The sequence below is a fragment of the Pituophis catenifer genome, unplaced genomic scaffold (genome assembly GCF_029215685.1).
Source record: "Pituophis catenifer annectens isolate HBS135680 unplaced genomic scaffold, rPitCat1.0.hap2 SCAF_1, whole genome shotgun sequence".
Classification (NCBI taxonomy): domain Eukaryota; kingdom Metazoa; phylum Chordata; class Lepidosauria; order Squamata; family Colubridae; genus Pituophis; species Pituophis catenifer.
In genome coordinates this window covers 227,833,904-227,856,276 of record NW_027256881.1, presented here as the reverse complement: position 1 = coordinate 227,856,276, position 22,373 = coordinate 227,833,904, and the positions used below count along the sequence as shown (strand labels likewise).

Sequence of the window (22,373 nt, the reverse complement as noted above, 5' to 3'; positions counted from 1 at the left end):
TTATTTTATTAAATTTTATGTCAAAGTTATTACAACCATATTAAAAAAATTGAAAGGACATATTGACACGAATCAATCTAACCTTTGCTCTTTGCTTCTGTCAAAGAAGTTGCTTGTACTATTTTGCTACGGTTAGGAATCATTTGTTAGGAATTCATTCTGTAAAAGAATGTATCCTTTTCTATCTGGTTTCTCACTTCTGTAATTTGCTTCAGAGCTAGGCACATCCTTGGAGACAGTTCCCAGGAACATCCTGCTCCATAGATTGGGGGGGGGCTGCCTAGGAGCTAGAACACACTAGGACAAGGGATACTCTGTAAGATAACAAAGCATGGACAGAGCATGGACAAAGAATGCTCCATGGATTAGTTGGGGGGGGAGGCGCATGGGCAAGACATTGCCCACATTAAATAATGAACTTTTGTCTCTGATTGGCTAAACAAGTGTATAAGATCCTAGACAAAGTTTACCTAGGCGTGGCTATTCCTTACATGTATTTTGTCTGTATGTTTTGGATATAGTTTTGTTACCCAGCCTTTTTATTTTGGCCATAAATAAAAAGCTGTTACTTTTTGCAAGCCTCATCTCACTCTCTTTGGCATCTCAGTGGCTCGTGCAAACTTCTGGGACCTTACAAAATGATGGTAGTTCATTCTTGGTTTGTTCAGCCTGATGAATAAACATCTCACAGAAAGGCCTTCTTTCATTCTAAATCCACAGCATAACACCCTCCATTAATAGACTACAACAGCAGATAAAAATATGACTTAAATTGGTTTTTTCCTTTAACACAGTGGTCTCCAACCTTTCTGGCTTTGCGGACAGGAGGTGGTGGAGGGGAGGGGAGGGGATGGTTCTATGCAAACAGCAGGCATACGTTCTTGTGCGTGCAGCATTATTTATGCCCACCATTCACACAAGTGGAGCAGAACTGCACATGCAAGCTGCACATGCCTGTTGCTTGTGCGTCCCAGTTCAAAACAGGCTGCAGCCAGATACTGAGCCAATGCCTGGGTGTTGGGGACCACTGCTTTAATAATAATAATAAACTTTATTGTCATTGTATGTGTATACACAGTATACACATACAACGAAATTTACTTAACACCCAAAGACCAGGTCCCACACACATAATCCCCAAACGCATTCCCACCTACCACAATTCCCCACCCCTAAACCACCCAAACATCCACACAACAGACCAAGTAGTACTGTCCAACAGCTCACTGATGGTGGCCCTTTAGTTCATTGTTGAGTGCAATTATAGCTCTGGGATAAAAATTATTCAGAAAACGTGTGGTCCGAGTTTTAATTGTTCTGTATCTTCTGCCAGAAGGCAACAGTATTAAAAAGTCTTTAATACTTCAGGCAGCAATTGCAATTTAGTTTCAAAGAGAGATAGCTTATTTGACAGACCATTATGACACTCTGAGCATTCTGGAAACTTCCCCTTTCTTTATTGGTATGCCAGCTGCTTTCCAAAAGGATGTTACATAAATAGTACATAAATAGTATTTATCATCACCTAAGAAGAGAAGGAGAGGCAATCTGCTGATAACTCAAATACTCTCTGTGAAAAGTAGCAATTTTGTGTGCTGCTTCAGATAAGAGAGAGATGCCTGGCAGAGTCGATACTGAGGCAAATAATATTATCTTCATTTGAATGAAATTCTTTGAAGAAGAATGTTTTTGTATGTATGCATGTGCGTGTGCACACACACGCACACACACATGTATGGGAACGAGGGAGTTTGGGGTAATGGTTCAAGGCACTGAACACTGATTATATTAAAGGGTCTTAACCTCTCAACTTTTGGCATGTTATCTCCACTTTTAGGATTTAAAACACAGACACAAACTTCACAAATATTAAGCACTAAAGAAGGTACATGACTTAATCCCAAAGGTGCTTTTCCAAAAGGCAACTGGAGGTTTGTTTTTTTTTTCTTCAAAATGTTTCACTTCTTGGATGTGAAGCAAAACATTTTCAAGGAAGAAATTAAGAAAGTCCAGTTGCCTTTTGAAAAAATATCTTTGGGACAACCATGAGCTGGATGAATGAGTTTCTCCATAGACATTGTGTGACTTAATGAGATCTACAGGAAAATAACAATACACTGCAATTTCAGTTAATAAACTTACAGCTTATTTCAACCCTGATGAAATCTTTCATTCCCAAATTTTCCAAAAAGACTCCAGACATTTTGGTTGTTTTGAAGAAGAAAGAAATGTCTGCTGTGAACTCGGCATGGAAAGTGGGGAAGAGAAGGTATGAAGCTTCGGTGCTGAAAGAAACTGCATTCCAGAACTGTCCTGCAAAGAATGACAAACTTCTCTATAGGTAAATGAAGAAGCAAAGAAATACTGTAGTCTTTAGCCAGAGTTCATTAAAAAAGAAAAATGAAACCTAGGTGGAAAAACATGTTAGGGTTTCTGTGTTTCAGGTATGGGCATCATTCATTCATTCATTCATTCATTCATTCATTCATTCATTCATTCATTCTGTTACTTATCATGACAATGCATCCAAAGGAATGAATAAAAGCAAGCAAACAATAAATAGTAAAGAACTAATGAAAATGTAGATTTTTAGATGTATAACATAGAAATCATTTCTATGAAACAGACGAAAAGCTTTAGAGTCATTCTATGCCATGTTCAAAGTTTATTTTATAAATAATTGAAAGAAATGTATCTTGTGCTACTTCAAAAACCTGATGGCATAATGGTCAGCCTTGTTTTACTAGGCTAAAATCTCATATTTAGGATGCCATCACTGGGAGTCACCACATCGTGGACTACACTCACTAGCATGACCACAAACAGCCATTTTTGTGCACTGCTCAGGTGATAATTGGGAAACACTTTTTTGTAAATACAAATGTAACATTTACCCTGTGAAATTCATAACCTTCCCCATACAGTACATACACACAGTTGAAGTAGTAGCACCACAACTCCAATGATAATCTTTCAAGGAATCATGAAGTTAAAAAGACAGTTTGTTAAGCACCCATGGAAGTTTTGCAAAAGACAGATAAGTTAGGACAGCATAACCTTCTCTTACATTTGACACAAAATTCAAATTCTATGTTTAAAAAAACCAATTAAAAACTGTGATGAAAAACCAGTGAAGCTTGTGAAGCTTTCCAGATTCATCTATTGGGCTGATGTACAGTATATAAAAGTACAGTAAATCTGTGCTCCTTGGAAAAAATGTTTGTTGAGTCTAGAGTAGATAAATTAATGACTTTATAGAGTACTAGGTTGCTGACCAAGAGAACTGAGGACTTCAGGGATGTGATAAAGAAAAAAAGAACCAGAGTTCTTCCAACTGAGGGAGGCAAACGGTGAGGTCCTCCATAGACCTTAATAGGGACCAAATTGTTTTTAAAGACCTGAAGTGCTAAAAAAAATATTGAGAAGATTAAGTTTGTTGATAGTTTCATATTATTTTGGGTGATTAAAACAAAAAAGCAAATAAACATTTCACAAAATAAATAGGAATTAATATGGAAAATACATTTAAACCATTTCACAGAGAATAGCTTTACATATATTAATTCTCATATTTATCACAGAAAGGATGCATTGTGTTGGATTAATTGATCAATGGCTAGATTTGCACAAAACATAGTTCTACTGAAGAATAGGGGACGGTAGTTTTTTGTCCAATGTGTTGTAGGTATCTAAGCACTGTCTTTATTGTATGAATCAAAGCATCAGGTTAAGATATAAATGTTTAGGGCAGTTCATGTTGTCTAAACATGGTTATTGCATTTTGCTAAACATAAAATTTTATTTTCTCTGAACCCAGGAAATGTATAACTGCTGTGAAAAAGGCAAATCTCATACTAAGCATAATTCAGAAAGCATTTTTAAAAAGTTGATTGGGTACTTTTTAATTTGACAAAAGCAGAACTAAAAGAAAGCAAATAGAAGGATATAATTACATATATTTACATGGGGAAGGCAAATCCAGAACTTTTTCTCTTCTCATAAACATTTTCATACAATGAACTGAATTGTTGGGAGAAACAAGGAAACAAGGAAATGCAAAAGGAAGTCCTTCACATTGAACAAAATGGGGAATTTTGTACAGGAGAAAATGGTAACCCCCAACTTTAACCACCACAAGCAGCTTTAAAAGAGAATCATAAAAATTTTATAGCCGATAATTATTTCAACTACTAATGGGCAAGATGGTTGGATATTACTTCCAATTAATGAAGAGAACAGGTTCTCAGTATTAATTAGTTGCTGAAGGATATGAATGAAGAACTCCTACTGTATTCATGTCTTGCTTATTCATTTCTCATATGTATCTTTATCCCCCCCCAATGTGGAGACAGAAGTCTGAACAAGCCTTTAATTTGAATCTCTAGCACTCAAAGTCTTAATGCAAATTATTTAGAAAAATATGCTTCTTTAGAAACTGCACAATTCATTTCAGGAAACAATCAGACAATGCAATTATTAGAAGATATCTGTTATCACTAGTACAAACAGAACTCTGACACACATACACACACACACACACACACACACACACACACACACACACACACACACCAGGTTCTTATACAGCTTGTGCATAAGGATGCTGAAAAGAGCTGATACCCACTATCTCCATAGCAACGAAGAGGACCAATTCTCCAGGCAGCTTCAGAATTAGGTCTGTTCGTATCAGTGATGACTATCTGGTTCACAGGTAAATGTTCTTTAAAGGAAAGGAAGCCAGTATCATTGGTCCTACAAATAGATAAATGTATAAAATGTATAGCAGGCTAGAAATCTTAAATAGTTTTGCATGAGAAATTATAAACATACAGATACCTATATATACAGTATATGTAAAGAGGGAGAGGGGGGAGAGATGCACATTTAGAGGGAAAGAGATATATTTGGATCCAAAAATGATGTTTAAAGTCTATTTTGTTAACAGAAATCTTCCTATTGTTATATTGAACACATTTTATACCTGTTTCACTCTGTTTCTCTCCCCGCCCCTGCAAATTGCCATATTGGAGTAAAATACATTCAGTCATAGTCCAAATGCAATAAAATAACATCTAAAACCCTTCAGCCTTATATATATATATATATATATATATATATATATATATATATATATATATATATATATATATATATATATATATATATATATATATATATACACACTAGTTCAAATGCCTAATCAAAATTGTTTTAATATGGTGTCAAATTGCTAGCCTGATGCCTGACAAGTCTCTTTACTGAGTGCATCCCATAATTAGGAATCCTCCATCAAAGTGCTGAAAAGAATTTGTGTGAAAATACTAATAGGCCCTGTGTAAAGGTGTCCCTGAGCAACCTTATAGAAGAATGGGAATCTTGGAGGACAAGGAAGGCCAGGTCACACTTCATAAGCAATGGCTTCCATTCAAAGATAAGCAACACTTGAGTTACCAGTTATAACAACAAGATTGTTGTGCGGCCACAGATAGAAGTGAGTAGTGCTACCCATTTGCCTCCACCTTAGCAGAAGCTGGGTTTGTATAACTTGCTTTATTTGGTTACTAAATAAAATCTTTTTGTGGATTTTCAAAGTTCATTGACACAAATGTTTGTGTATCATATTGAAACAATAAGGGGAAGGGAAGGGAAGGAAAAAGGAGAGAGAGGAGAGGAGAGGAAAGAAGAGGAGAGGAGAGAGGAGAGGAGAGGAGAGGAGAGGAGAGGAGAGGAAAGGAAAGGAAAGGAAAGGAAAGGAAAGGAAAGGAAAGGAAAGGAAAGGAAAGGAAAGGAAAGGAAAGGAAAGGAAAGGAAAGGAAAGGAAAGGAAAGGAAGAAATTGTGTGAATGCTTATGTTGGTTTTTGACTGGCCTATTTAAGAGTATTTCTGAACACAACAATTATATAAATTGTTGCTAAGAATTTCTCAGAACTGAATTGTAAGAAATCTGGGGTCAGACATGTGCACTATATGGTTACAACATCCTGAGGTATGCATTATATCTGGAGGAATAGAAGAGATGCTGAAATTAATGTAAAGTTCACAACCTAGCTTTCAACATGCTGTACCAGCTGAAAGTTTTCAATGGTTTTCAAGGGTAGCCAAAGAGATTAATTCAGTTTTGAAGACTGCTGATATAGGAGATTTCTGTGGAATCCATTAAAGCAATCTTTAAAAAAAAAACCTTTTAGGTTTTGGAAATTGGTTCGAGGGTTTCCCCCCCTTTTTTCCCTTTTTTAATGACAATGCAAATGTCAATGAAACATACAGATAGTATGGCATTATACTGTATGTGCATATAACAAATGGCAAGTAAAAAATAAACACAGGGGACATTCTATGCTCTGGCACTCAATATATTAATATTTCTTTTGACAAGAAAGATATATCTGTTTACTTGGGCATTTTTTTTAAAAAAATCAATAAAACTGCCAAGCATTTCTTGAGATAGTGGCCCACTGCCATTAGAGAGATTTTGTGTTAATTTAAAAAAAGAAAACCTGTGGATGTTATTGTGCTCTTACTGCAAACTGATTTGAGACTTCCGGTGAAAATTGAACAATAAATCTTTTAATTCACAAAAAATATGTTTGCTACTATATTTGAAACATCTATATTAACTATAATTCAAATTCATGGATTGTTTTTTCCAGAGCAAAAATGGGACTGCTCAATTGTTTTATTTAAAAAAAAAACCAGCATAAAATTATGTAACATTGACTATCAAATCTTTCTAAGGCAAGTGGTAATATATTTCCTTTCCAAATCTTATTACATTTTTATATGGTTGGCATTTTGGTGGAGCACTAACTGTCCATCTAATACATTAGTAACTTAAAAATGGTGTCATACACAAAAACTATGCAAATTATAGATTTATGATCTATCTGGATTATTGACCAATGATCATAAAATTTATCATAAAAATATTTTATGATTGATCACAAAATAATAAGGGCCATAACATAGACCAAATAGTCTAAGCAGCCCATTTTTTTTCCAGTCTTAAGTTAAATATGCGAAGAAGACAATATAACAGTAAGGAACAAATAATTATTTAGGAGGAAAGGTACTTTAAAAGACTTTATAGTTCTTAAAGCAAGCAAAAACTCAGCCTATCTATTATATGAAGTTCAGATCTGAATTTGCAAATTTTAAAATTCTGCAAAAAATCCTGAGCTAAAAGCTCAGGAGGACAAGCTCAATTTTTGATTTAATAAAAAAACTACATTTTTTAATGCATCTGTAAATTCAGGGGAAAAATATATTGCACAAGACATTTGCATATGAATTAGAAAGAAGCCAAGATAGAAGAAATAAAGCAAGCACATTTAGAATGCAGATCTTTGAGAAATTGTGTTAAGGTCCATAATCCCTAATGAAGTTTTCAGAATAATTTGATTTAATTTTATTTATTTAATAATATTGATACTTTATATAAGCAATATTTTTCAGGACAGAATTCCAGGTAACTCTCATCTAACAATTAACCAGAACCAAGCAGTCTTGAAATTAGCCAGGTGGCTGATCATGTATTTTCAGATCCTTGTTAATCCATACCCATAAAATATATGTGAACAATACAGAAACAAATTAACTTTCTTACATATTATCTATGTTTCAAATGTGCCCCAATAGTTCAGAACTTCATTAAATCTATGAACCAACATGTAAATTGCAAGTTCATAGCAGTTTTTAATATTTCTTTATAGTAATAGCAATAGCACTTAGATTTATATACTGCTTTACAGTGCTTTACAGCCCTCTCTAAGCGGTTTACAGAGTCAGCATATTGCCCCCAACAATTTGGGTCCTCATTTTACCCACCTCGGAAAGATGGAAGACTGTGTCAACCTTGAACCTGGTGAGATTTGAACTGCCAAATTGCAGGCAGTCAGTAGAAATAGCCTGCAGTACTATACTCTAACCACTTCGGCACTGTGGCTAATGTATCAGCCATATTGAAAAACAAATCCTCATTCTCTTGTATTTCAAGATGCTGCTTTGCAGTACTATAAACTGGAATATTCACAAAGTCCCCCCTCACTTGCATTATAATAGTTGGCAGGACACTAGTGTTATTCAATTTAATTTCCTCTCTTATAATATCCTTTGGGTATATTGCCTAGTTTTAAGTTAATGAAACCTCACTTGAATAGGTAGCCGCAACAGCATTTAATGAAATTTGTGATACAGTATATTATGAGAAATGTACTATCAGCATATGTCTGGTGCTATGCAACTTGGAAACAAGCCAAAGAAAATATCTTCAAAAATTTTGAAAGTTTGCAAGGAGTGGAATGCAGATGATAAACGTTTAAATTTTCCGTGTTGCTATGCAAGTTTTAAAAAGTTAAACCAGCATTACAAGTAAAGTACGGCAGCTAATTATATAATAAAGAGATCCTGGAAGATAATAGCATTAGAATCTGCCTAAATAAATCAACCCAACTCAATAATTATTCTAGCATCTGTTGTTTACGATAGAGAATAAGGTTAGTGTTAACAGAATAACAGAGTTGGAATGGACTTTGAAGGCCTTCTAATCCAACTCCCTGCTCAAGCAGGAAACCCTACAACATTTCAGACAAATAGTTCTCCAATCTCTTCTTAAAAACCTCCAATGTTGGAGCACCCACAATTTCTTGAGGCAAGTCGTTCCGCTGATTAATTGTTCTGTCAGGAAATTTTTCCTTAGTTTTAGATTGGTTCTCTTCTTGATTAGTTTCCATCTATTGCTTCTTGTCCTGTGGTGCCTTGGGAAATAGGTTGACCCTCTCTTCTTTGTGGCAACCCCTTAGATATTAGAGCACTGCTATCATGTCATCCATAGTACTTCTTTTCATTAAACTAGACATATCCAATTCCTGAAATTGTTCTTTATAAGTTTTAGCCTCCAATCCTCTAATCATCTTTGTTGCTTTTCTTTGTGCACTTTGTAGAGTTTCAACATCTTTTTTATATTGTGGCAACCACACTGGATGCAATATTTTAAGTGTGATCTTACCAAGTCATTATAAAATGGAACTAACACTTCACTTGATATTGATTCTATTCCTTTTGCCATTTTTTCCCCACTTTTATGGAAAAGAAATATTTTCCGTCAATTGAAGAGTACGTTTCTCTAGAATTCTCACAACAGCAGTTCAGGGATCTTCTTGACATTATCTAAAGTATGAGATGCCAAGTGTGTTTATATGAGTATCCTGCTTTTCTGTACATTTCTCTCTCTTGTGATCTACCTCTCGTGATCTTGGCCTCCTGTCTTCTGAATAAAAATATCCTCTGGGTCTTTTTTTTTGAAGCATGGAGTTTGCAGTGTGATATGATGGGGAGGACACCATTAATGTATTCTATCATCTTGCAACTATAAAGGAAGGGTAGAACACCCCTACAATATTTCCAAAAGAAGAAGCTTTTAAATGAATAACAGAAGTCATTTGTGAAGAAAACTTTCAGGAGGACGTTTTCTAACATTGTATTAAGCAATAGGAAAAAGCCAAATATTGTACCAAATTATAGGCTGCACTTGCACAATCTGGTAACCTTCAGAAGTATGAGCTACAACTTTAAAATTCAGGACTAGTAATTCTACCACTACACTGAAGGCAACAGGCCAGTTTAAAACTACTGAAGACTATTAAGAAAAGAAAATGTCAAATTGTCTCAGGAGCAACTATAAAATTCTATCACTGTTTGAGGGATCCTTGGTGGTCTCTGAGCTTGGTTATTTTTCTTGAAGACATTTCATTTTCCAGATTAGTAACAAAACAATCAAGCTCAGAGAGCACCAAGGACCAGTCAAGTCAACCAGGAGTTACTAATATTCTCCTTTATTGCTATCATCACTGTATCTCTTTAACAGATAAATTCCCTTTTTTCTCTTTGCTTTCAGAAATGACACAAAACTGCCTGGTTCCAACCTAGTTTTTTTAAAAAAACGTTTTATTATATTTATAAGCACAACACACTCATTAATGTATTAAGTATTATGTCTGTAACTATTGTATTATGTGACTTATGTTTTATTTGTAATTAATTTTAATGAATTGTTAGCTTTTTTGATGGCTATTTCCAAGCGGAAAATCAATTAAAAAGTACTTCTAGCAATGAGACAACCATTTTCTGTTTGCCTTTCATCTGGTTGTGAAAAATGAACATATCAAGGGAGAATTGGCAAATTAATTCAATAGTACAAACACAGCTCAAAATACAGAAATTAAAATACATTCTCTGTGTATTAAATATTCAGAACTCAAACTCTTGTCTGTATATGAATGGAAGGCTGCATTAGTTTTGCTCTCTTTGACATTCTAATATTTTAAACTTTGAAAGTAGAGAGGCATTATAAAAATTTGGATAAATTTTGAAAAATTGCTCCTTAAAAATAAAGATCATCCAGATGTGTGTCAATAATCTGTTATTTGCTATACAATACGTTCTATCTAAAATATTCTCTCTGGATCAAGTTCATCAAATAATCAGTGCTCAATAATTAATTATGATTTTCAAACTTTCTAGGAAGTGAGTCTTCATTGAGGGAATGGAGATAAAAAAATTTCTATATACATTTTTCTAACTGTTTTAAGTTCCTTCCCCTGCCCTAAAATATTGAAAATGCTATATGCTTTTTATTTTATTACAGCAGGGCTGAGCTATTTCCTTTCTAAATTGAAAATGCCAAATTGCTTTAGCCTATGAAAGCCATTCTGTGCTCACACAATTTTAACTACGGTCTTTTGTTCATTTTCCAATTTTACTATAACCATTTTTCTTACTTCACCACTGATTTAAACTGCATTGGTATAATTTTTCTGTAATATAGGTCAGGTGTAGTGCAGAAAGAAAAGATGATTTTTTTTTTCAAAGTGCAAGTTTTTGAGGAAAAAAATTAAAGTTTCTATAATTTATTTTTTCTTCAGCCTCCATTTCACTAATACAAAATTAAAAGTTTTTCATTATCATTTTTTTAAAAAAATGATTTATATGCTGCCCTTCTCTGGAGACTCAGGGCGGCTTAAAATGTACTAAGCAATAGCCTTCATTCTTTTGTATATTTATACAAAGTCAGCTTATTGCCCCCACAACTGGGTCCTCAATTTACCTACCTTAGAAAGGATGGAAGGCTGAGTCAACCTTGAGCCTTGGCGAGATTCGAACCTGCAGTAATTGCAGGCATCTGGTCTTAATAACCAGCTTAATAACAGGGTGCCTTAGACCACTGTACTACTGTACAGTGTACTACACTGTACTACCAAGCATGTATGTATCATTAGTACAGAATTTGTGTAATTGTTTTATTACAAGAATCAGAAACCTATTGCAGTTATGTAAATTAATCATATGATGAACAATAGGATCTTTCTAAATATGAAAATATTCAAAGCAGGAGGCCAAACTAGATTCTACAGTAGACTGAAGAACAGTTTATTTCAACTTCATCATCTTAAATCTGCATAGGTATAAGGAACATCTATATAGTAGAGTGAGGTTGGAAGAGAATTAGTTGATTTTGCAATTCTAATTTATCAGTGACAAAATTAAAAGAGCATGTTAGACAATTTTATAGATTTGAAATTGTTCTTGAGATCAAGCACTTCTCAAGAATATTATCCTTAGTCATAAAGTTAAAGGATGGCTTACTTCTCTAATTTAAGTTCTCCAGGGTTGGAATTCAAATTGGAAACACAATTTGAAGGCCACCATAAAATTTATTTAGACATTAAACTTACTGAATGCCTTAAAGAGGCATTTATATTATATATGTTTTGTGAGGTTTGGAACTCTACATTCCCCATGTCAAACTTATGACTGAAAAGTAAGATACACAAAAAATAAACTTTATTTCCATCTCATGTTAATTCACCTCAACCAATTCAAAGTTAGTTCACCTGTTGCCTTTTATTTGTGATACAATAATTCAGCCCCTCATAAAGGAAGTCCCTGGTCTCCTCTCTTCTACCAGATTATATTATTATCCCTAATGTAGTCAAATTTTGTCTTGATACATGAGAGTGAAGCACCAAATGTTGATCCATAAAATTACTTTTCTTTGATACCGTCAACATTTTATATTTTTTCTCTCCTTTTTTTCTGTTTTTAAGTCTTTTAACTTCCTGTCATTTTTTTAACAATGCATGTAAAAGTTCATGTATATACAATATGTGCATATGTACACACACAGTGGTGAAAGCATGCAATAGTTTACCAACCACCTTTCATTAAATTCATAATATATTTCTATATGAACAATTACATAAATTAGAATGCACAGTTACCATTCTTCTCTGTCTGCATCACAGTTACAAAAGTATCTCAGATCCACACAGCTTTCTTCTAGACCACAAGCACATTGTTGGATTCCTGGAATTGATCCTCCCCAGTAAGGATGTTTTTCGTTGGCACGACCAACCCACCAAACAAATGGAATTCCATCTGGTGGAAAAAAGAGAGAAGATCTGCTATAGGAAATGTGAAATAAGCAGACAATTCAAAGAAATGAAACGGGTAAACCTATTTCTTTTATCCTATATGTCCTATCACTGGTAAAATGATAGGAAAGCAAATGGTGACTTTGGATTTATCCCCAAAATTTTCTGTAATGTAGACATGCTGAGCATATGTAACTTTATTTGGAGGCTATCATTTTTGTAGTAACATATTAAATGTCCCACAATCAGATAGGTAAGATGGAAGCATGATAGTGATAAAATGATATTTGCAGGCATTTCTATTTCTTGCTGGGATCGGTGTCTTTTTTTTCTCTCTTCTCTTGTAGGTGTGTATCTCTCTGATTAACTTATGTGTACTTATGAATAATTAAGAAAGATCCCCAAAGAGACAGGAAAACCAGCTATAAATAAAATACACACATGCAAATTAAGGGCAGGAGGGAAGAGATTATTTCTATAGTTTAATGTTTAATTAGCTTTCCTGTATAGCAGCTTGTTGATATTTCTCTCCATGATGCATCAAAAATGTTTTGGACTTCTTATAAAATTTGTCACAAACAGACTCAAAGGATAGTGGATACATAATGTATACAAATTTCCAAAGGTGAACATGTTCTTGGGGTCTTGGTGGTCTCTGAATTTAGTTTTGAACTCATTTTATTACTGTGCAAGCTAACACCATTAATGTTTTGCTATAAAGTGAAATTCAATGGTTGTTTATATCTAGTTGATTATCCTACCAGCCTTGTGTTGTGAGGTTATTCCTCCTTCTTGATTGATCTGATTTTGCTCCTGGTTCCTGCTTATCTGGCTGATTGGTAATGTGCGTGTGATATGGAAGGATGTGCTCAGGACTGTTTCCTTTGGCCTTTAGCTGTTCCTTTCTGAATGGTTTATAAATTTAATTAATTTCTGTATGTCTGCTGATGGCTAATTTGTCAGGTTGCCAAGCTTCTAGGAATTGTCCTGCCTTCTTAGAACTGATGTAAGCGACGTTTTCCAAGATGTAATTGTGGCTGAGTTTCTTTATATGCTGTGAAGTGAAATAATTCTGAGTGCCAGTTTGATCTTTGTGAATGCATTCCTTGTGGGGCATATCCTGTCTGTGAATTATGTTACATTAAGAGGATAAACACTTTAAAAAAAATTGTGTTGGGAAATACTATACTGATATTCTGCTTCTGTTTAAAAGCACAGTGCAGTAAACTCAGAACACCAGAAAGCAGAAATATTAAAGTACGTTTTAGTCTTATGTTTCTGAATTTGGGGAATGTAGTCAATTGTTTTACAAACTAATTTATGTTTTGTGCACACTTGACTGAATCTATTTAAATATTATGTATAAGCATGGTGCAAATAAAAAAAATCCTTGACAATAAAAAAAAACAGGCTAATTATGAAGTACAGAGAACTAATTAAGAAATGCTTTTAAAGAACTGTTCAAAGTCAGTTTATGTTGCTCTGCTGTTTTCCTTCTAAACTTAGACTTAACAATGTGAATTCTTGTAAGGAAACAAAAGCGGACAATGAAACTTTTTATTCATGCTTACTCATAACTAAAATTCATTACTGTAATGGACTTAGATACAAGAAGTTTTAGGAGGAACAGCACCAATTTTGGGGGCATAGTAAATTGAAAGACAGGGGATTTATCCAAAGCCCAGTCGTACTCATTATAAAAACAAAAAGTACACTATGATTTCCCCAGATATGTAGCTTCTGATGTTTTTTGTTTTTTCTAATTTGTGATACATATTGGAATACTCAGGAGCATTATTGAGAACATATTATCAACGTTATTATTTTCAGCTGAAGTGCTGAATTGGTGCTTTTCTCTTTTTTTTATAGTACTATAAGTTGCAGACATGATGAATAAGTTTTCCTTTCCTGATATGACAAGGGAAGTGACTCCTCTTCTTTATTCAGGCACCATGGAACCTCCAAAGTCCCTCCAAAGTATGGAACCTCCAAAGTATTTCTTGGAAGTTGTAAACATAGTCCAGGATTTGTTGGATTGCAGATAGTACACATCTTGCAACTGGATACTTAGCAACCATTTACAAGCAAGTTACAACCAACACACACACCCCATGGTACATACGATCTGGTTCTGAAGTTATGATGGCCATGTCCCTTCCCTGTGGTCATGGGACCATATCTCAGATGCTCAGTATTTAGAGCTGTTTGCAGAATCCTTTGTTCACATGATATTTATAATATGTAAATATACATTACATTTATGGTCTTAACTAGTACCAAAGTCATTTGTCAGTTTTTATTACTCTAAGGAGATTTATATCATATAGGACATGCAATTAGTTCTTGATTACTCGTACTATTTACGTTTTTGCAAAAAAACAGTGTTTACTTCCAATTTTGGGCAAAAATTCTCCACAATGAACAAAAGGTTCATTGTGGTATTTGCTTAACAATAGTGGATTCATTTAATGGTGATTTATGTAATGGCCAGCACAAAAAAAATAAAAAAATCAAGTCAGTTATGTGATGACCTGCTTTGCAAACAACAAGACTTATGACCATAATGGGCAAGCTTCATTACAAGACTTCTAATGCACTTGGCAAGCTTCATTACAAGACTTGTAATGACAATACACTATTTGTATGTTCTATATGATACAAATCTCCATAAAGTAATCAAAACTGACAAACGTCTTTGCTATCCAATCAAACCATTGCTTTCCTCCCCCTTACCTTGTACTTCTTGCCTCTTTTTTCCTTCCTCCATTTCCCTATTAACCCTATTAATTTTAATTAAAAAAAACCTTTTTGTTATTCTTTTAAAGATATTTGGAGGCACACACAAATGTACTTAGCAGGGGTGAAATCCAGCAGGTTCTGACAGGTTCTGGAGAACTGGTAGCAGAAATTTTGAACAGTTTGGAGAACCGGAAATTTTGAGTAGTTTGGAGTAGGGGTGAAATGCTCCCGGTTTGGATCAGATCGCCTGATACAGTAGCAATGGTGGCGGGTGGTTCGGAGAAGCGGTAGCAAAAATCCCTGCACCCCCCACCATGCCCAGCTGAGCCGCACGATCATCAGAGGTTTTTTTTTTTAACTTTTAAAAGCATTTTTTCTACAACCTCTTCCAATGAAAAAATGCTTTTAAAAGTAAAAAAAAGAATGATGATCGCGTGGCTCAGCTGGGATCATCAGAGGCTTTTCAAAACATTTTTTTCTGCAACCTCTTGGCCGAAGAGGTGGTAAAAAAAAATGCTTTGAAAAGTCGCTGAGTTCCCTGATCGGCAGAGAAGCATTTTTTAAAGAGCCTCTCTGACAATCCCTGATCGGCAGAGAGGCATTTTTTAAAAAGCCTCTCTGACCATCCCAGCTGTGTTCCTGATTGGCAGAGAGGCTTTTCAAAGCATTAGAAAAAATGCTTTGAAAAGTTTTTTTTTTAAAAGTTGGCCACGCCCACCCAGTCACATTACCCACCACCACCACCACCAAGCCATGCCCACAGAACCGCTAGTAACAGATTTTACATTTCGCCCCTGGTTTGGAGAACTGGCAAATACCACCTCTGGCTGGCCTCAGAGTGGGGTGGGAATGGAGATTTTGCAATATCCTTCCCCCTGGAGTGGGGAGGGAATGGGAATTTTGCAGTATCCTTCCCCTGCCATGCCCACCAAGCCATGCCCACAGTAGTTAAAAAAAATTGATTTCACCACTGGTACTTAATACTAGCAATCTAATTCCAATGACAATTTAAATAGATTATATTGGAAATTATTATCTAAGTAAAAATTGCTATTTAATTCTATAATACTTTATGTGGTTACCAGGAAACAAATGGTAACCATTAATCAATACTGAAATGCATATTATTGGATAAGTACATTACGCTACAACATAGTGGTATGATAAATATACATCGCTAGGGTTGTAAGAACAAATATTTTTATAACATCTTTTCTGTTTGACTATTTTATTCTACTACACTAACCAAAAGATTTATGAAAGTCCCTCAAAGTAGCACACTTGCCAAATCTTGAGTCATTTAAAACCAGACTAAATAGAGAATTTGCTAATACACTGGAGGGAACAACCTGACAAGAGACAAGGAATAGATTTCTAATGTCTAATGTATCTTTTTTAGTATCTCTTGGAGCATCTGATTCTGCCACTAAGAAATGACATAGTAGCTCACTTGAACAGGAGTGAGCAAATGAATGAGGTTATATAGACTGTCGTGTAAGTTCAACAAAGAATTTTAACATGTGGTCTGGAAAGAATTTAATTATGCTAATATCAGTGTGCATTTGCTTAACATTCTGTTTCAAAGCATTATAATTACATCACAATGCTTTAAGAACAATTCTACAGTGCATAGGCATCTATGCAGACTTAACAAGGACATCTAAGGCTGATCCAAAAGGAAATGAAGAAAAATAACAGTATTCGTATATTGATAAAGATATTACAATATACCTCTATCTTTCATATACAATAGTGAAGATATAAAGTACATCTACAATTATTTTCAGATTTACTCCTTCAGACTAATGACTACGGACAATTTATTAAGGCGTTACTGATTTTAATGAGACTAATTCTGGATCTGACTCAATGTAGCTTAAGAAGATTGCCAGACATGGATTTATTTAGTTAAAAATGTTACAAATTTAGTTCAATTTTATCTTGAGATTCTCCCCAGATTTTAATTAGGGATTCTTATCTTCCTTATTACAATATAGCATTATGCCAGTTTTGGAAACATTACCTAATAAGCCTGGAACATAAGAAAAGCTGTCAGAAACCAATACAAATATTTAAAAGGCTTAATTTCTTATGTTCCCTATTCTTTACTCACAGGCACATGCCTATTTCTCATCATTTACTCTTTCCCTTAATTTCTCTTAAAAGCTTTCTGCACATTTTAAAAACTAACTAACAAAAGTTATCTTTCCATCTCCTTCTTATATCATAGAAGGAGGAAGGAGTATTATCTATGTTCACCACCTTGAGTTATTTACAAAAGAAATAAAATAAAGGCAGGATATAAATAAATAAGTGGGTAAATATATTTATATCCAGATCCCTTAAGAAATAAGAGTATGATTGGTAAACCAGTGACAAACAGTTTAGGGTTATTTTTCAAGAGTCATCCAGAAGACTTTGTAGTGTAATGTACACTACAGTAGTGTAGTGTACATTACATGTAGTGTAGTGGAATTTGAGGCTTGATATTCCTAATCCCAGCACCCAGCATGCAGTGGTTTTTATAAATGCTTATGGGAAAATAGCCAGCAGAACATATAGGCTATAGGTCCATGATGGCGAACCTATGGCACACGTGGCAGAGGTGGCACACAGTGCCCTCTCTGTGGGCATGCGAGCCGTCGCCCCAGTTCAGCTCCGCTGCGCATGCACTCGCACCTCCCACTGGCCAGCTGGTCTTCGGGTCTCTGCTGCACATGCACAGGGGGTGGGGTGCATGTGTGGGGACCTTGCATGCATTGCATTTTGGGGGTTTGGGCGCGTTCCAGGTACTTGGCCTGGAAAAGGTTAGCCATCACTGCTATAGGTATTTCCTGCTTAAGTTTCCAACTACTGCTATCTTATTCTAATACAAATGAAATTCAAGTAATACTGAAGAAGTTTGCTACAATCTCTGGGATGGAGAAAGAATAATTGAACAATGATTAATCACCCATTTTTGAAAATAAAAAAAAAAACCAGTTATTATTCAGAACTATCTCCATTTTTCAGCAAAAATCTCCCTTAATGGGTAAAGAAGAAAATTAGAGAGAAATTAGGGTTTTCATATTGTTATAACAGAAAATAATTTCAGATAGTGTCGTAAATTAAACATAAAATCCATAAAGATCAAATTAGGCTCTAGATGAAATGGGTGTTGCCTCACATTGTAAAGATGCAAAGATTCATATGATGTAAACTCTTCCTCCTTCAATATACTGCCTGCTACTCAAGGGTTAAATTCTTTATCCTTCAAATTATATGAAAAAGCAAATATAATAGTGTTGGCCATAGGGGGAAAAAATCAAATGCATATTAGAATGGTTCATGTATTAGGCAAATCCAGTTGTTATAAATAAAATGTAAGTTTTATGTAAGATCTTCCAAAAGAAATATTTTCCATGAAGTTCTCTTTGGCATTACAATATGCAATTATGTATCACGTGCATTACAATCCATATGGGGAAACTGGATGCCCTAATCTTAATTTATCTAATTTCCCAGAGAGAAGAAAAGAATACCGTCTTATGTCATTGCCAGATGGTATATACCACCCTTTTCTGTTACATAATGCAATAATGATCACACAATTTCAGGCAGAAATTTGCTAGAGATGTGTACATCTATTTGTTGCACAGTTGTAAACTGAGCCTTTTTTCTGCTAGATGACAATACTGCTTGTTCAACCTACTGCAGGTAACAGTAGAAGTACATCATTATCATTGCTGTAGCTTGGTACTTAGGACATGCAGCACAGTGCTCCCACTGGAACACAATTTTTTCTTTGTAAGTGAGTCAATATCCAGTCTTGGCATGAGAGGACATAGGCTTCTCCCAACCACATTCCAGGAACAGACAGGATTTATTGTTTGTGATTGGAATGACAACCTTCCTAGATTGCCAAAAGGAAAGTAAAATAATGTCTTCTTTGAGTCAAGCTTAATGGGTGACTTTATGGATATAGCCATGCAACGTTTTTGGAGCAGTACAGAACTACTTTCTTTTGATATATGTTTCAACTAATTAAAATATCAATATTCAATCTACTCTACATCCCTAATACTTTCTGGTGGTCTACTAGCTAGACCTGTTTAGCTTCTGAGTCAAGAAAAGATGATCCAGGGTTACATCATGCTAATGCTAATGCTAATGCTATTCTATTCTATTCTATTCTATTCTATTCTATTCTATTCTATTCTATTCTATTCTATTCTATTCTATTCTATTCTATTCTATTCTATTCTATTCTATTCTATTCTATTCCATTCCATTCCATTCCATTCCATTCCATTCCATTCCATTCTATTTTTATTTTTGCATAAATACCCTCAAGAAATGCTTGTGGCGCATTCATCATGTGGTCAGCTTTACGTCCTAGTTCTATGAAAGAGTTAAAGTGATATCTATCAATTAAGAAGAGCAGTGAACAAGGATAAAGTAATGCCAGAGATAAAGATCAGGGGTGTCAAACTCACATTGTCATGGCATCATCACATGACGTATCACAACTTTTTCCCCTTTCACTAAACTGGGTGTGGGAATGGCCAGCACATGATGCATCCAGCCCACGGGCTGTGAGTTTGATATCCCTGGTCTAGATGTTATATCCATCATCTGTAGTTTGGATGTAAGACAGAAGAGCTATTCAGGGTATAATATATTTCCAAAGAATAACATATTCTTTAGCAAAACTTAAAGAGTATAGAAAACTATTGTCACTGATTCTGGCATAGTGAGCATAGGAAGGTTAGGGAGCCTGGTTCTCCTAAATTCAAAGAAATTACCAATCACTTTTTAGAAGAAAAAAGAAAAATGGAAACTTCTGCTTTCATTCATGGCAAAAAGACTGCCTCAGACTTAATACACGGATGAAGAAAAGTTAAACTTTCCCATCTTTCCCATTTTACTCATTCCTGCATAGGTCTCACTGCAGACCAGAACTGGGTAAATTAAGTTGAATCTTAAGTCACCTATTACCTGTATCTCATCTTGATCCATCTACAACCTATAAGTAATGCCTTTCTTCTAGATAAATGGTATAATGATACAGTATTCTATTATAACCCAAAAGTAGATAATCTCAATTTATTTAATAAGATGAACACCATTATTGCCAAAAAAGACTGTTCGCTTAGAAAAGTACATCAAGTAGACTTCAAGCCTCCCCTTGAAAAAAGCCATTTAAATCAAATTTCTTCTCATTTAAGAGACACTATCTCCCAACTGCCTCTGCTAAGTAACAAAATTTACCTACAAAAGCACAAAATGTTGCTTCTTACTTGTCATTTTGGGAGAAAGTACCCACCTGGTATGGTTTTAAGAACTTTTCTAAGAAAAAATAACATTACCTCCCTTTCTAGAAACAAAGTGACTGACATCAACTTTTTGAGGTAGACCAGGCCAGGAAATAAACACCACAAGCAACACTAGAACTTAACTTAATTGATAAAGACTATAATAACAGAATCTTGAAAGATTGATAAGAGTTCCTCTTTTCTTCTCTCTTATACCTAGGAGAGGCAAGGCAAATTTGTTTTTTAAGTTTCTTCCTTACTCCTACCTTTCTTCTCTGGATTAACTGAAACAAATTTCCTTCAAAGTTATCTCTATACTTCTTCACAGTTAGGATCCTGACTCTTGCAAAATAATTGATATAAGGCCAAAATATAGTCTTATTACTAAATATTTTATTTATTCATTCATTTGTATGTCACCTTTATTATTTTTTTTTCCACAAATAACTCAAGTCAGTGAACATATCCAATAAGATATAACATATCTTATTTTCCCCACAACAACTGTGAGGTGAGTTGGGCTGAGAGAGAGAGAGTGACTGGCCCAAGGTCAACCAGCTGGCTTTCATGGCTAAGGCAGAACTTGAATTCATGGTATCCCAGTTTCCAGTCTGATGCCTTAACCACTAGCTCAAACTGGTTATTGTTTATTATATTTTTCATACTCTTATTCTTCATTTTATGGGACAGAAATTTGTACATATGAATGAAACAATTCTAGCATTAAATTCCCACTCTTTTCAATAATTGGAGATCACAACACAGGCAGACACCTCAGAATTCTTAGTCACCAGGTCCAAATACATGAAGCTTTTTTTCACCGATGCAGAAAATTAGTGTACTGTAAGTTATATGGGAGAAATATACTGAATCAACTTCTTTTGTGAAATTCTTAGAGTTCAATCAGAGGAGGAGGAGGAGAGGGATTCAGACATATTCATCATGAGAAAATTGAAGGTTTGGAAAAGATAGGACTCCAATTGTATGATTGTAGAATACTTAGTTACCATAGTTGTTATTATTATTATTACTATTATTATTGCTTCCTAATGTTTCTGAGATTGTCTTGGAGAGTTCATAACCATATCCCATCTTTTTACCTCAGGTTTTGGCTTGAAAGAAGAAGAAAGAAAGCAGGGATGTATTTTTTTTTAATGGAAATAATATAGAAATCACATCAGTTTCCTTTTGTATTCAGGGTAATGATAGATAGAAATAAGTGTTGGTTCTATCTTCTTATGCATAGAGAGTAATTGATATGGAGTAATTTAGTCAAATTTAAAAAGAACTGTATAAAATTGTCCTTTTTTACATAATAGCAGAGATAATTGGGCAAAAAGAATTGTAGAAACTTCCATTTTAACACGTGTGTATCATACACAGAAAGAAAGAAAGAAAGAAAGAAAGAAAGAAAGAAAGAAAGAAAGAAAGAAAGAAAGAAAGAAAGAAAGGGAGATACATACATATATATGCATACACAAACACAATCATACACACTAATTTCTCCAGGAAACAGCTTGTCTTCCATGGAGGTCATTTTTTTTGTTTTATCCATACAATAATTCTGTAAGATGGACTGGACTCAGAAGCAGGGATTGCTCAAAGTCACCCTGTGAATTTCCAAGGCTGTGAACCTGTATTTATCCAGTTCTAGCTAGAAAGCTAAAAAAAACCTCTAGCTTTTCTATAAAAAAACCTCTATTCCTTCTAATGGTTTGTTATACTTGGTGGAAAAGATATTCATATAATCATACACACATTTTCAATCTCAAACTATGCTTTATGCCGAAAAAATATTCACACTTCCACAAACAATATTTTTTTGTATTGTAATATAATAAACTTCAATATTTTTTTTTAAAAGACAGTTAAAGCAATTCAAAACTGCTGTTTATCTAGTTTTCTTGCCAA

General features: G+C 34.6%; 1 protein-coding gene across 1 annotated transcript in view; it reads right to left on the bottom strand.

Moving 5' to 3' along the window:
* The window catches only part of CNTNAP5 (contactin associated protein family member 5), a 424,307-nt gene that overhangs the window by 56,323 nt on the left and 345,611 nt on the right, over positions 1-22,373 (bottom strand). The window contains exons 14-16 of the mRNA XM_070957105.1: positions 12,277-12,433; positions 4,625-4,752; positions 2,143-2,313 (exon numbers count right to left, since the gene is read on the bottom strand). Coding sequence (XP_070813206.1) covers positions 2,143-2,313; positions 4,625-4,752; positions 12,277-12,433 — 456 coding nt within the window. The remainder of the gene's footprint in view (positions 1-2,142; positions 2,314-4,624; positions 4,753-12,276; positions 12,434-22,373) is intronic.